The 16,690-nt window shown below is 46.7% G+C and overlaps 1 protein-coding gene across 4 annotated transcripts in view; it reads right to left on the bottom strand.

The window, feature by feature from the left end:
• usp6nl (USP6 N-terminal like) overlaps window positions 1–16,690 on the bottom strand; it is a 46,299-nt gene that overhangs the window by 8,466 nt on the left and 21,143 nt on the right. For all 4 annotated transcript variants that reach the window (XM_056578199.1, XM_056578198.1, XM_056578200.1 and 1 more), the window contains 11 exons: window positions 12,341–12,420; window positions 9,258–9,297; window positions 8,659–8,739; window positions 6,766–6,873; window positions 4,431–4,540; window positions 3,639–3,687; window positions 2,770–2,890; window positions 1,350–1,444; window positions 1,027–1,092; window positions 595–694; window positions 14–166 (listed from right to left, as the gene is read on the bottom strand). In XM_056578199.1, coding sequence (XP_056434174.1) covers window positions 14–166; window positions 595–694; window positions 1,027–1,092; window positions 1,350–1,444; window positions 2,770–2,890; window positions 3,639–3,687; window positions 4,431–4,540; window positions 6,766–6,873; window positions 8,659–8,739; window positions 9,258–9,297; window positions 12,341–12,420 — 1,003 coding nt within the window. The remainder of the gene's footprint in view (window positions 1–13; window positions 167–594; window positions 695–1,026; window positions 1,093–1,349; window positions 1,445–2,769; window positions 2,891–3,638; window positions 3,688–4,430; window positions 4,541–6,765; window positions 6,874–8,658; window positions 8,740–9,257; window positions 9,298–12,340; window positions 12,421–16,690) is intronic.

A 16,690-nucleotide genomic window follows, 5' to 3' on the forward strand; every position in this document is an offset into this window, starting at 1 on the left:
GGTATGCCGGTACCTGGCGCGGGGAACTCCAACTTGGCCCTCCGCAGCTCGGTCATGGAGGTCTGGAGATTCTCGATGACCAGGTCGTCCTCCAGGAAGAAGTCCTTGGACAGAGTGACCTGCAGGAACTCAACCAGCTCCTCCATGGCAAGCTTCATCAAGTGCTCTGGTGACCCCCCCACACACACACACACACACACACACACACACACACACACACACACACACACACACACACACACACACACACACACACACACACACACACACACACACACACACACACACAATAATCCTTTACAAAATGGCTTCAAAGTTTAAAGCAACATACAATGCATGTTTGGTCGTGAATGACAAAGTAGTGATGAGGGAGACATCCCCAACACAGGATTAAGCGTGAAGTAGACACAGTTTGATGCCCTACTTTATCACCAATTAACGATTAGAAGAAAACTTCTGATATAATCATCCAAAAAAGCGGTCTGCAATCGCTATGCAGCTGGAACAACACCACCCGAGGACTTCAGGCCAACCCCCCGTGGAGGCCCACTAGCGCAGGTGTTATTGTGGCTGATGGGGCGCGGGCGGCCTTACTCTTGTGCAGCTTCAGGACGGTGTAGGACATGGCCGTCAGCACACGCTCGCCCTCCAGGATGTAAATGTCCCAGATCCTTAGGGTGAGAGTGAATGGTGTCTGTTAGGAGGGAGGGGGAGAGGGAGAGGGAGAGGGAGAGGGAGCGGGAGAGGGAGAAAGGGAGATGCTTTGTGAGATATTCCTTAATAGTATGAAGACGTCTTCGATCTTTACATCATTACAGAGAACAGAAACAACGGTAATAAAAGCAACACTGACACAGTGCACTGGTAGTGGTTATGATGGATCTGTGTTTGATTATTTAATATACACAACACTCAAAATATACATGACACTGTATATTATAAACATGACACTGTATATATACACACCACTGTATTTATCCTATGCATGACACTGTGTATCCTGAAAGAGAGGATGTGGATACTCACTCTGTCCAGGAAACACTGGAAGAACCATTTCATCGTGTACAGACTGGTGAACACCTCTTGGGTGTCCTGCATCGCACACGCACACGCACACGCACACACACACACACACACACACACACACCAAGAACACAATGAGTTTTTTCCTGCGCACGACTGTACATGCAACATACGGAACACAGCATGGCCTAATGACTTGATACCAGACTGCTGGGGATTGATTGGCTCCACCTCATATGACTACAGGGTTGCACGATGCCCGGTAGCATGGAGGGGGAAGGGGGGAGGACGGAGGACGGAGGACGAGAGGGGGGTCTGGCTCTCACCAGATGCTGCTTGAGTTTGGGCATCATCTTCTTCAGGATGCGCTCGTGGTGCTCCTGGAAGCGCATCAGCTTGGGGAAGCCGGGTATGAAGAACCCTGCAGGGGGGAGAGAGGGAGGGAGAGGGGAGGGTGGGAGGGAGGGAGGAGAGAGGAGGAATGGGAGGATGAGAAAGGAGACAGTGGGTGATAGAGAGGGAGGGACGGCGAGAGAGGGAGAGAGGGGGGAGAGGGGAGGGAGAGAGGGGGGGATGGGAGGGAGGGAGGGAGGAGAGAGGAGGAAGGGGACAGTGGGCGGTAGAGAGGGAGGGATGGGGGCGGAGGGGAGATGGAGAGAGGGGATGGGAGGGAGGGAGAAAGAGACGGGATGGAGGAGAGAGGAGGAAGGGAGGGTGAGAAAAAAAGGCACCGGGGGGGAAAGAGGGAGGGATGGGGGGTGAGGGAGGGGGGAGGGAGAAAGAGACAGGATGGAAGAGAGAGGAGTGAGGGAGGGAGGATGAGAGAGAGAGAAGAGAGAATGATGATGGGATAAAGGCAGTGTTTTTTCGTTTCTTTATGCTCCAAGTGTGCCTGGAGAAAATACCTGTCTAGACTTGTTACAAAAGTGACATTTGAAATCGCTGCCTTCTGGCTCATGTAATACTACAGCCTTTTATGTACTTGCTTTTCCCCCCCTCAGAAAGCACAGATGCCTTGCCTCCTTGGGAAATGTGTGTCTCTCTGTTTACGACCATGTTTTAATTGTTTACCGGGAGCTAAAGTGGATTAGTGGATTTCCTTTTCCCCAGATTGTGAGGCTTGGAACGTTAACATTGGGGATGGGCACTGAGTACTAAGTACTTGATTTAGCCGTCCGTATTTGTTGACTGAGAACATCCATAGAGTAGTACACTCGGTAATGTTAGGTTATCCTACTGATATTTCAACTATGAATTATACTCTGCTTACTGAGCATGTATTGGTTCCAACAATGTTCAAGACATTAATTTATGATTGAACTTTTTAATGGACTGTAAAATAAATGGATTTGAGCAAATCTTCAGAAAGGCCTTATCCGAGGTGGAGTCGAACAGGACAATCCCGGGTTGCATTTTACGAGCCAATCGGACGTCCCTACCTGTGCACTACAGAGACCTTTTCTACGACTATCTCTCCGTGGACACGAAAACCAACACCGGCCAGGGATCCGCCATGTTTACCAGGACCTCCCCATTGACAAAAAAAGCTAACATGGGCTTGGACCAAGTGGATGCGGGTCAGGAAGCAGTTTTTAGCGTGTTTTAATGTCAGTGACCACGGCAAGGCCAGGGGATGGCTACAACTCAATGTGGATATGACTTCAAATGGAGTCAGGGGTGTGTTTGGTTGTGTTCCTGTAGTGCGTTTCAGGGTGGTGAAAGTGGAGTTTCATGAATGTTTGTTACCGTGCATGGAGTGCTTGGGCCCTGAGAGCAGTTTGACCAGGGCCCAGAAGGCGTCCTCCTCGTTCATGTATATCAACAGCAGCGCCGTGATCTGACTCATACCCTGACAGTAGCCCACTTCCTGCCAGCACAGGAAGTAAGGTTGGCAGGGAGGAAAGGAGGTGGGAAGGAAGGAGAGAGGGGAGGATGAGGGAGAGAGGGATCAGGAAGGAGGAGGTGGAAAAGAGGTTGGGTTCGGGGGCAAAGGGAATGAAGAAGGTTAGATGATTAACATCTCAAAGACACACACAGACAAACTGAGAGATCTCAAATTGTTTCGATTTGTGCGTAGGCAGAATAGCTCAGATAAACACGGTTAAAAATAATAATACATTTAATTTCAGGGCGCCATTCAAAAAACTCAAAAGGTCGCCTAATAGTTAAGACAAGCAAAGTACAATTCTACTTTTTAATAGTGAGCAATTATACTTCATCGACAAAATGACCAGAATCACAATTGGAACCTACAGCAATTTGGACACATTGGCACTGAAACTGAGGCTTAAAAAAAGAGCTCACAACACACTGAAGGTAAATGTAACGTACAGGTCCAACCGAGTGCGGTGGATAGAATTGCGCGGTAGAGGACATGCATCGCTAGGAATGAAACCTTAGCCTGTGGGTATTTATTTACAGGACATCGAACGCCGTGTTCAATTTCGCAGAATGATATTCGATAAGATTTACATTTATGAGCCAGGTTGTGCATGTCCAAGTACCATGCACACAAAATTAAAAATATAACAATGGGTTCAAAATAAAGCCGAGATGAATGAATCTGGGTTATTCAAGAAAGGCAAACAGGGCGCGAGTTTGGGATCGTGACTCACCGTGTTGTAAATGGAGTAGGCTGTAAGGACATGGAACAGAGCCTGCTGTCTGAAAACACAAACGTTCACCCAAACGTTAACACAAGTACAAACGTTAACACAAAGATTAACGCAAATACAAACATTAACACAAACATTAACATGCATCCAAACATTTACACAGACAAACATTAACTCACTGGGACAATTTGATGTGATTGGGTATGCGTTTGCAGGTTAATGTGTGCCTGTGTATGTGCGTGTGCATGTGCATGTGCACGTGTGTGTGCATGTGTGTGTGTGTGTACGTGTGCTCTCCTGGACTCGAGGTCTGCTTATTGGCTCTCTCTTACAACCATACAATGTACAGGAACCACACCCACTTCTATAGTCATTGTGTGTGTGTGTGTGTGTGTGTGTGTGTGTGTGTGTGTGTGTGTGTGTGTGTGTGTGTGTGTGTGTGTGTGTGTGTGTGTGTGTGTGTGTGTGTGTGTGTGTGTGTGTGTGTGTGTTAAGAAAGAGAGAGAGATAAAGAGGGCGAAAGTCATAACAAGAGAGTGTTTGAAGGACACCATGTAATTAATGAAGTCATAAGAAGAGCGATTCAGGTCGGTAACATCATGCAAGCGGATGAATCATAGCAGGGCTTTCAATAGGTGGATGTAGAGTACGTGTGTGTGTGTGTGTGTGTGTGTGTGTGTGTGTGTGTGTGTGTGTGTGTGTGTGTGTGTGTGTGTGTGTGTGTGTGTGTGTGTGTGTGTGTGTGTGTGTGTGTGTGTGTGTGTGTGTGTGTGTGTGTGTGTGTGTTCCTACTTCACGTCGTAGCGGTGCATGAACATGATGTGGTCCCGGTAGGTGCGGTTCACGTCCAGGTCGATCTGACGGATGTCGGGCGACAGTCCTCGAGCTCTGATCTTTAGCTTCTGCAGGAGAAACAAATTGAACGCGTTAGCTTAGCATAGCAATGGGGTGGGCCCTCACGAGAAGGAAAAGACCTGCATTCAATTTAAAGACTGCTCAACAAAAGTTAAATACATAACTTTTATTTTGGAACAAATGCCTAAATATTGATGAAGGTATGATCCCTTTGTATTATATCAGCTGTGATCCAAGTTTGAAATAAGACAGCGATATTGGCAAGGAGACTATGAATGTTGAATGTAATAAATGTCAATTACGAACTAAAACTATTCACTACTCATCAAAAAACAACAACCGAAAATGCTATTTAGTAATGAGAACTAATCTGGAAGTATATGTCATCCAAAATCCAATCGCAATATCCTGATATTATTCTTGCTCCACACACCCACACACACACCCCCCTCCCACACACACTGGCCTCTTCTATATCCCACAACAATGACTCACGACTCAAAAATGCTTTATGAAATCTCTTTGAACCGAATGACTGCTCAGTAAGTCGCATTAATATCGCAGGTAGAGCGGCCCCTGTAAAACCACGTCATTCTGGGGGGAAATCGTAGAGGCGGGGTGTTGACTCTCATCTGGAAGGTGCTGGTTTGACCCCAGATTAACCCCAAGGTCGACTGCTATAAAGAGGACCACCTGCTCGTCAATGACCTGTATCTGTGTTCACTGCGAGTCCCTTTGGATTAAGCATCCGGTAGATCGGTGGTCCCTCACCTTTGACCAGGCGTGGATCACACGGACCACCTCGTATGCAAACGGTATAATATAGACGCATACACATGCAGTGGCTGAGCAAAGACTGCCAGCGCCGCCCTTATGCACGATTATAACAAATAGAAGGTAGGGGGGAACCAGTGGAAAGATAAAGTCAGCAACGCTGCTTATTCTCCCAGTGGGTTGATTTAGCTAACACAAAGGAACACAAAACCGCAATGGAAAAGAACGAAAGATCAAATGCACAAGGTGACACTCTTTAATAATAACAAGCCATAAAACAATATTTACCGAGCAATTCTTAATAATATATTTATTTTCAATGATCTATATTATTTTGTACCATTATTATTATATATATTTTTTTTTCTTTTTCTTTATTTATTTATTATTGTACATTATTGTGAACTATAATGGAGGACAGTACATGGTTGAAAATTATATTTGACAATGGAAAGTACATAAGGGAAGCCAAAGGGAAATTCACCCAATATAAAATAATACACAGGTACTACTTTACACCACTAAGACTATAGAATGGGAGCAATGAATAAAAATGTATGTTGGAAATGTCAGAAAGACGCTGGTACTTTATCACACTGTATTTGGCAATGCCCATCTACTCAGCCCTTTTGGAGATTTGTTTTGGAGTACCTTGGCAAATGGGCCGGGAGAAAAATGCCTGCTATGTGACAGAAGTCAACTACGTAACATGTCAAGTAAAGAGTTTTCTGTCATCATGGTTGGCATTACAGTGGCTGGAAGGACAATTCTTAAACACTTGAAAACACCTACAACTCCAGGGTTTAAAGAATGGGCTAACGCCATGATAAAAACAGGTATGATATGAAACATGCTTAATAAGCTGAATACTATAATAAAGGATAAAGCACCAGCATGGGATAGTTTCTGGACTTATATCACACTGACCGATAAACCTGTAAGGTGAACACGGTTGATGGAATGTACTGATGCTTTTCTTTTGATTGTTGCATGGATAACCCTTCTAGTCACTCCAATTTGAATGTGCCCCTATAGTCGCTTTTTTTTTCTCTTGTGATTACAGATACAAGTATTTTTATTTATTATTTATGATTAATTTGATAATTTTTTATTTTGGGCAAAGACTTTGCTTGTACCGTAATAACGCATGTCTCTGTATATGTAACATTGTACCGTCATCCAAGCGAAAATTCAATAAAAAAAACTTGAATTGCAAAAAAAAGAAAAAGCTGGTGAACACTGCAGTCGAGGACTCAGGAGCAGTAGTGGTTTTCATACAAGGGCAAACGGGGGGGGGCTGGCGGTTGGCTCGGGTCCCAGCAGGGGGATGTTTCATTTTCCTTTGTGAGCGAAAATCCACTATTTCTGTATTTTGGAAGGGTACTATGGATGGTGTGTGTGTGTGTGTGTGTGTGTGTGTGTGTGTGTGTGTGTGTGTGTGTGTGTGTGTGTGTGTGTGTGTGTGTGTGTGTGTGTGTGTGTGTGTGTGTGTGGTTACCTCGTAGAAGTCCTTCTTTTCCTCCTTGATCTTGGGGATGTCGAGCAGCAGGGCCCACACCTCCCCCCGGAGCTGCAGAGGGATCCCCTTGTAGATCCTCCGAGACAACTGGAGGAGACGGACAGTGGTCAGGGAGCACGCAATCACGCAATAACACACACACACACACACACACACACACACACACACACACACACACACACACACACACACACACACACACACACACACACACACACACACACACACACACACACATAAAGACACACACACACACATAAAGACACACGCACACACACACACACACGCGCACAAAAAGACCCACAAGCGTACAAACTAAAAAGACAGACACACACACACAACCACACACAAAATGAAACATACAAACACACGCACACACACACAAAAAGACACACAAACAAACACACACAGGCACACACACATATACATGAACAGAAAAAAAGGCATACAAACATACACCCACACTAACAAGTGAACACAAAAAGACATACACATACACACATATATAAACACAAGCACAAAGAGAGACACACACACACACAAACACACAAAGCCATTCCCAGACATGCCCCTCAGTCATGAACCATGATCCGAAGAGGTCAAGCTCCACTTAATGTCCAACTATCTGGCACAGCTGAATTCTGCAGAACAAATCTGGTGATTTCCCTAAGGTGAATGGAAATCTAAAACTACATTCTGATCGATGGTTGTGTAGGTGAGCTGCCTGCCATCTGAACACTCACACACATCATTATAGAGTTTATGTGTGTCAAGAGAGAGAGTGAGTGAGGGAGTGAGAGAGTGAGACAGGGAGGTGAGAGACAGAGCCTGGGAGGTGAGAGAGAACGAGCCCTCTTTAATACAGCATGTCAAGGACACACTGCTGAGTTAATAAAGCTAACACCATGCAAGATGGGTCACTGTGTGTGTGTGTGTGTGTGTGTGTGTGTGTGTGTGTGTGTGTGTGTACATTTTCTCTTTTCAATTTCCTCCCTCAATTACCAACAGCTCTGTTGGAACATGATGTGTCAACAGACGATCAATAGCCTGTATGTGTGTGTGCTTGTTTGTATGCGTGTGTGTGTGTGTGTGCTTGTTTGTATGTATGCGTGTCTGTGTGTGTTCGTGCTTGCATATGTGTGTGGTGGGTTTGAAGAAGGCGAGGGTGGGTTGAGTGGGAGCTGTGGTATTGTGAGTGTGTGTTGTTTGCTCAATCATCCTTTGGGACTCCAAAGCAAGTGCTTCACAATTACACTCTGATGAGCATCTGTTAGACCAATCCCTCCTCCCTCCCTGTGTGTGTGTGTGTGTGTGTGTGTGTGTGTGTGTGTGTGTGTGTGTGTGTGTGTTCGTGTGTGTGTGTGTGTGTGTGTGTGTGTGTGTGTGTGTGTGTGTGTGTGTGTGTGTGTGTGTGTGTGTGTGTGTGTGTGTGTGTGTGTGTGTGTGTGTGTGTGTGTGTGTGTTTGATAGTCAGAGAGTGCATGCGCGTGTTATTATGTTTAATGGTGTGAAACAATATTTAAATGCACTTATGTGTTTACGTAAAAGGCATCTCGACGCATCATTGTGGATGTTTGTGTTGGTGCAGGTGTGATTCTTTGAGTGAGTGATTAAGTGAGTGAGTGGGTGAATGAGTGAGAGAGTAAGAGAGTGAGTCAGTGAGTGTGTGACTGAGAGTGCGTGTGTGTGTGTGTGTTTCTCAGAGAGTAAGTATGTGTGCATGCGTGCTTGTGCGGGCATTTCCGTGTGTGCCTACATGCGCATGTGTCTATTTGTGTGTGTACGTGCGTGCGGGCATGCGTGTGTGAGTGCGGGCGCTCTTGCGTGTCCGTGTGTGCGTGTGTGTTTGTGAGGGAGGAGCAGGTTGTTCACCTTATCACTGTTCTTGTACTTGTCCCAGCTCTTCATCATCTTCAGCCACTTGGAGGTCCGCTCCAGCTCTAGGTGCTTTTGCTAGGGGGGGACAGGAAGTGACACATCAAGAAATGTGTCTCTTCATCTGTGCCAAAAATAGCCGCCGACAAAAGTGAACATAAAAAGGAAAACAAGGTTGGCGGAAAAAAAAAAAAAATAGAAAATAAAGTAACTGTTTAAATGTGTGCCAAAATGTGTTGAAAAGCAGGGCATGCAGGGAACAATGGTGATTCAATCGTTTAATTGAATGCTATTCTAACAAGACGAACACTGTGCAGTGTTGATTTTAGCAAACTTTTAACCATGTTGTGAGTGTTTGCATCTAATGTTTGTTAGTGAGTGAGTGAGTGAGTGAGTGAGTGAGTGAGTGCGTGTGTGCGTGTGTGTGTGCGTGTCTGGCTGCGATATTGTAACATTTGCAGCAGCTGCATTATGTACTCTTGGGTGCCTCAGCTGGCATTTTGTATCAGCTGAAGGTCCTTGATGAAAGCACCAATCAACGCCCCTCTTCAGACGGAGGGGAGGAGAAGAGAAAGGAGAAGATTGGCAACACTCACCTTCTCTTCCACCGCATCGTGGGATGGTAGCTCCTCCGCACTGAGGAGAGGAGAGGGAGGAGGAGAGAGGAGAGAGAGGAGGAGAGAGGAGAGGAGAGGGAGGAGGGTAAAGGAGACAGGAGAGGAGGGAGGAGAAAGGAGAGAGGAGAGGGAGGAGGTGAAAGGTGACAGGAGAGGAGGGAGGAGAAAAGAGAGAGGAGAGGGAGGAGGAGAGAGGAGAGAGAGGAGGAGAGAGGAGAGGAGAGGGAGGAGGGTAAAGGAGACAGGAGAGGAGGGAGGAGAAAGGAGAGAGGAGAGGGAGGAGGTGAAAGGAGACAGGAGAGGAGGGAGGAGAAAATAGAGAGGAGAGGGAGGAGGAGAGAGGAGAGAGGAAAGGAGATGGGGGAGGGGAAAGGAGAGTAAAGGGGAGGAGGAGAAAGGAGAGAGGAGAGAAGTGAGGGAGGAGGCAAAAGGAGAAAGGACAGTGTGGAGGAGATAGGAGAGAGGAGGAGAAATTAGATAGTAGAGGACGATGGAGTGGAAAAATAGCAGGAGAGAAGAGAGGAGAAAGGAGGAGTGAAGGGGAGATGGAGAGGGAAGGAGAGAACAGAAGATATAATAACACGGGAGAGAAGCAGAGAAAATAGAATAGGAGAGAGGTGAGAGGAGTTAAGATTTAGGATAAAGAAGAGGAAAAAGTAATCCACAGCAGAAAGGAGAGAGGAAGCGGAGATAAAAGATAAGAAGAAAATGGGTTCAACGTTCATGGGCAAAGACTTTTCAAAACGGTCTGAACTCTTTAGGATTTAGACTTTGACTTTGAATTGTCTCTAACGTTTTCCACCCCACAATCCTACTCTGCAAAACATCATAGACTCCTTTGAAATCTGATAAAAGGAGAAATGTCCCATTATGCAACCGCCCCGGCCTAGGCCCGGTTCAGTCCTGGCGTTCATGTGTGTTGCCGGACTTCAGCGCAGGAAAACAAACCAGTTATCCAGTAAGAACCGAATCTCCGGATCAACAAGAGAACTGAGCGAGCAATGGCCCCGTCGAGGGGGGGGGGTCAACGGTTGCCGGCCACGGATGAAAGAGGCGAGGGGCCTCAAAGTTATCAGCGCTCGCGCAAACAGGAAATAACGGACCAAACCCCCTCCTCCCCTCAATTTTGGCTCCGACAATCACACAGTTTCTCAGCCTCCGCGGGGATCGTTCAGCTATCCCAGGAAGCGAACCAACCCAAATATTTCTTGTGGCCACTGTTAGAATATAATGTTATTTTTTCTTCTCCCATCCTTGGGCGGAAAAAACAAACAAAGTGTATTATGACAAAAAGACGGCACATATTTAAGGCAGGGCACAGCCAAACGATACACTTCATCCACACACTGTTTCTGCACAGCACAGCACATCACACTCAGAGGGCCGGTGGAAGCAGCTCTGAGCGGATGAGTGAAAGTGATCTCGGATCCAAAGCGCCGGCCGGAACGCTGTTGTCATGGTAAAGGAAGGGTCTTGCACTCGTCCACGCTTCCTGAGAGAATAGTTCGGGGATTCCCCCTCCCCCGCGTTCTTCGCCTTTTGACCTTTACCCCCCGACACAGAAGTGTGTGTTTGTGTGTGTGTGTGTGTGTCTGTGTTGGTGTGTTTGTCGGTGTGTGTGCATGTGTGTGTGGGTGCGCGCATGACTGTGTCTGTGCCTGTGTCTGTGTGTGCGTGTGTGTGTCTGTGCGTGTGTCAGTGTGTGTGTGTGTGTGTGTGTCAGAGGCCCGAGTGAGCGAGAGACGGACCACATACGAATAACAGTGAATTGGTTGGTTTGTAAAGATGTCCCTGGTATTTGATGATGTCATGTCACTGGTCTGGGAAGATGCCATGTTCCCTGCTCTGTCTCCAGGAGTGTTGGGGGCTGACCTCTGACCTCAGCTAAAACTTTGGAGGAGGTCCGGAATCCTCCTCCCAGACGATCTTCCAGCCCAATCCTGATCCGTCGGGGCTGATCAACACAACCATACATCCCCTGCTCGACACTTTGCACACTCGGGCTTCCGACCGCACACACACACACACACCATCAATCCATCTCTGAGTCACTCCCCTCCCTCGTTCTTCATCGCCCGAGCTCAGCTTTCGATTTAGGTTCTTTTCCGTCTTTTCTCTTCTGCCACCATCTCGCCGGTCCCTCCTCGCTCTCTCACTCTCTCTGTTTCACTCTTCTGATCCATCCCTCTTTTCCCCCCTTACTTCCCACTCTCTCTGCGTCTTATCACCTCTATCTACTCTCCTCCCTTCTCACTCACTCACTCTGTATCTATCTATCTATTCTCTCCTCCTCTCTCTCTCCCTCCCTCCCTCCCTCCCCTCACACTCACTCACTATCTCTATATCACTCCTCCTCTCTCTCTCTCTCTCTCTCTCTCTCTCTCTCTCTCTCTTGATATCTCCCACCCCTCCCAGACTCACTCACTCTGTATCTCTAATTCCTTCTGCCCATCTCCCTCCCTCCCTCCCTTCCACTCCCCCCTCCCCCCCTTCTCTCTCTCTCTCCCTCCCCTCCCTTCCCTCCCTGTAATTTCCCTCCCGTCCTCCGTCCTGGCTGAGGCCTTCGGACCAGATACAGCGCCCCTATGATTGTGGTTAACCCGTCCATGACTCCCCTGTGCCAGCCTAAATATAAGACAAACCAGCACACCACTGTATGAGAGCCTCGCCGACACACACACACACACACACACACACACACACACACACACACACACACACGCACATGCACACACACGCACGCACACAGACACCTCTTGTCACTAAACTACGGCATCAGCCTGTGATTATGTTTTTTTCCTAGGTTACTTCAAAGTGACGCCACCGTTCACGCTGGGCTTTGAAAGAGCAGCCATGATGACGATAATAACGAAGGACACAGTCCCTTATAGATACTCCTATATATAGATACGTTTGTGTGTGTGTGTGTGTGTGTGTGTGTGTGTGTGTGTGTGTGTGTGTGTGTGTGTGTGTGTGTGTGGTGTGTGTGTGTGTGTGTGTGTGTGTGTGTGTGTGTGTGTGTGTGTGTGTGTGTGTGTGTGTGTGTGTGTGTGTGGCCTTACTGGCGGAAACCAAAGCGGTCGATGTCTTTGTACAGGCGGAAGTCTGTGTCCTCCCAGGGTTCCACAGTGGCCTCCTTACCCTGCAGAGAGAGGAGGAGGAGGAGGAGGAGGAGGAGGAGGAGGAGGAGGAGGAGGAGGAGGAGGAGGAGGACATTAACAGGGTATCTAGAATGCACGGACCTTCAAAATACCTGCGTGTGCGCGCGCGTGTGCGTGTGTGTGTACACCGTGTGTTTACTTTGGTTAAGGTGTGTGTGTTTACATTAGGGGAGGTGTGTGTGTATACATAAGGCGAGGTGAGTGTCTTAACATTAGGTTAGGTGTGTGTGTTTACGTTCAGTGAGGTGAGTGTGTTTACATTAGGTGAGGTGTGTGTGTGTATACAATAGATATGGGGTGTGTGTGTTTACATTAGGCAAGGTGTGTGTATACATTAGGTGAGGTGTGTGTGTGTGTGCGTAAACATTAGGTGAGGTGAGTTTGAATATACATTTAGAGAGATGTGTGTGTATGAATTAGGTGAGGTGAATGTGTTTACATTAGGAAAGGTGTGTGATAAAATTAGGTGGGTGTATGTGTTTACATTAGGGGGGTTGGGTGTGTATACATTAGGTTAAGTATGTGTGTGTATACATTAGGTTAAGTACATACATTAAGGTTATGTATGTACATTAGCTGAGAGGGGCGCACTCCTTCAGGGACCCCCATGCTTGTTCTGCGTTAAACTCTCCCCCTTTGATAAGCTTGTCACCGAGGGTCCGATACCGAATGCCAGCCACGATCTTCAGGGGCTTCCAATCATGTTTTTGATTGGCCCTTAGATTACTGCAGAGCCGTTGCTGGTGCCCTTGGGGAGAGTGTGTGTGTGTGTGTGTCTTTGAGTGATTGCATGTGTGTGTGTGTGTCTGTGTGTGTGTGTTTGAGTGTGCATGTTTGTGTGTGTCTGTGTGACTGCATGTACTTGTGCATGTTTGTGTGTGTCTGTGTGACTGCATGTGTGTGTGTGTGTGTGTGCATGTTTGTGTGCGTCTGTGTGACTCCATTTGTGCGTGTGTGTGTGTGTGTGAGTGCATGTTTGTTTCTGTGTGTCTGTATGTGAGTGCTTGCACGTCTTAGCGGAGTATATATCTGTATATGGTGTGTGTGTGTGTGTGTGTGTGTGTGTGTGTGTGTGTGTGTGTGTGTGTGTGTGTGTGTGTGTGTGTGTGTGTGTGTGTGTGTGTGTGTGTGTGTGTGTGTGTGTGTGTGTATTCCTATGTGTGTGTCACCCCTAACAGGTGTGAAATGAACAGCCCAGACACCCAGCTGCGTCACTGTCTGGCTCCATGCCTCCCCCCCCGGCCCCCCACTTAGGCTTACGGGGGGCAACGGAAGGAAAAGGCCAACGATGAGACAAAGGTGTTAATGCCTCCCGTGGCTATGACCGGGACGAGGGGAACGGTCACTCAAGACCTTCTGTATCAGGATGAACGGGGCCAGGAGATGCCTGACTCCAACCTCGGCACAATCAAGCAGCAGATAAGAGGCTTGGGTGTGAGACAGAATTAGAATTAGAATGAGTTAGAGTGAGTTAGAGTTAGAATGAGTTAGAGTTAGAGAGATAGAGAAATAGAGAGTCAGAGAGATAGAGAGTGAGAGAGAGAGATTGTCTGTCTGTCTTTCTTTCTACACATGCATGCGTGCACACATGTATGTCTGCACACATGCATGCGGGCCCCGGGGAGCCATTGCATGCATACGATGTACATGTAAAAAACGGCGATCAATGTATTTAACGAAGGCTAACTTTGCCTAAATATCACTTGCACTGTAAATCGATGAAACACGACGCGGAAACAAAAGGGAGCGATGCCCGCTCTTCTGGAGTATTGATCGGCGGAACAAAAGCTCTCGTTTTTCATCCTCGTTCGGCGCCTTCCATTCACTCTCAAGTACACACACACAAACGTACGCAAACACACACACCTACACACATAGAAACACAAGCCATTGAACCACCGATCCTTCAGCTGTCAGAAGCGAGCAACGCAACGAATACACATTCTCTAACCGCCGCACAAACATCTCGCCTTGATAATTCTTTGAAACGCAAGAAAAAAGGAAACACAAATTTAACAAAAGATGTCAGAGAGAGACGGCAGATCGAACAACTGATGCCTGACAACTAATTATGGATGGGTGACAACCAGATCAAAACTAGGGTGTGGTCAAAGGTCAAAGCTGTGAGTTATGATAATGTGTGTGTGCGCGTTTGTCCCACGGTGGCAGGAGTGAACAATGGTAATTGTTCGCACATATGGCGAGCGCAGGGAGTGAGAGAGGCAGAGAAGACGCCCTGCGAAGGTCACAGCTCTTAGTTGCCTGATGATTGCATCATCATCATCATCTTCATCACAGATGAGTATAGGCAATCACAACATTACAGAAATAGAGAACACGACAGAGGTGGAGAGCGAGAGAGACAGAGCGAGAGAGAGAGGGAGCGAGAGCGAGAGCAGGCGACAGAGGTGGAGTGCGAGAGAGACAGAGCGAGAGAGAACGCGACAGAGGTGGAGAGCGAGAGAGAGAGCGAGAGTGTGAGAGACAGAGAGAGAGAGAGAGAGAGCGTGACGGAGGTTGAGAGAGACAGAGCAAGAGAGCGAGAGAGCGAGTAGAGAGAGAGCGAGGGGTGGAGAGGCGTAAACCAAGAGGAAGGGAGACAGAGGGCCAGCTGCTGGGGTTGGAAGATTTATTTCTGAATCTGGTCAACGTTTGGCCGCAGTGCAGACCGTGTCTAAATCCTCGCAGCCATTATTGGCAGAGAAACGTTGAATAAATACGACTAAATCAAAGACGCAAACATCTTAGAGGAATTTGGAAAGAAGGAAAACTATTTCTTTCTATTAAATTCTGATTTGGTCTGCCTACTCTATGCTCTATCATATCTATCAAACCAAGTGGATAGCAATGTGTTTCCTTGCATCTATCCATCCATCAATGTTTATCATTGTATCTACACGCATCTATCTATGTATGGATCCAATCTAGATCTCAAGATTCAAACGGCTTGATTGGAATGGAAAAAGTCAATTTTGATTGCCAAAGCACAGAATGCAAATACGATACAAACGAAACTACAAATACAATTCACATTCAAAGAAATAAAATATATATGTCTAAATATATTTCTCTATCCATTCCACCCCCCCGCCACAATTATTTTACAATAATTATAAATAAATATGAAATCAAATATTTAATACCAGCAGAAGCTAATTGGAGTGATGAATTTTCAAAGAGTAGACAATTAGAGCACTCCCCAGGTAAGCTCCGAGCGCAACTGGAACGATACTTATGTTTTAGGTTAAGAGAAAGAGAAACAGAAAAGGAACTCGCACAGGCGCGCACGCACAGGTCTAATGAACCCTCCGTTTCTCCCTCCCAGAGATGTTTCTCGGTATGTAACCTTACAGGGAATTCAGTGTCTGTTCTGTGTTTGGATTTTTATGATGCCAATGCCAACACTGACTCATCTTAATATAATGAGGAACATAAAAAGAAAACACGTATTATTATTTCGGTCAATTTAGCACAGAAGGTAGAGCCGGTTGCTAGTTCGATCCCCGGCTTCGAGTGTCGAGGTGTCCCTGAGCAAGACCTTACCCTAACTGCTCCCGACGAGCTGGCTGACGCCTTGCATGATTGACTCTGCCGTCGGTGTGAATGTTTGTATGAACCGTTATAAGTGGCTTTAGATAAAAGCGTCTGCTAATTGCCCTGAATGTAAATGTGATTTCGAGAGTTGAAAAAAAAGCATTCAAGCAATAACTGCCAAAATTAGAATGAAAATCTAGAATTGGATGATAATACATAACGTTTATAATTGGGACCAAAATGTACAATTATTCAAGCTGCCATTTCTTCTACGATCCCAGTTATCCTGTCACTTCTGCAGATAGCAATTACCCGATGTGCAATTATCACTGTGCTAATCTGGTAAGTAATGGCTATACCCTGCCACACAGTACAGTCAAGAACTGATGCGACTCAAGAGATTATCAACAGATGTACAACATATGCATATGCTGTGTTCAGGCCTATAGCGGACTGTACACAACATATGCATATGCTGTGTTCAGGCCTATAGCTGACTGTACACAACATATGCATGCTGTGTTCATGCTTATAGCGGACTGTACACAACATATGCATATGCTGTGTTCTCTCGGGACGGGAGTCGACCAAGACCTCACGATACGATTTCACAACGATGTCCGAGTCCTAATATGTATTGCGATTCTGTAAAAAGTGCGATAAGATATTCCGATGTTTTATCTTTTGTGTGGTTTCCCGTCTACGTTGAGGTTCCTG

This window comes from Gadus chalcogrammus, chromosome 19 (assembly GCF_026213295.1).
Source record: "Gadus chalcogrammus isolate NIFS_2021 chromosome 19, NIFS_Gcha_1.0, whole genome shotgun sequence".
In the NCBI taxonomy this organism is placed as follows: domain Eukaryota; kingdom Metazoa; phylum Chordata; class Actinopteri; order Gadiformes; family Gadidae; genus Gadus; species Gadus chalcogrammus.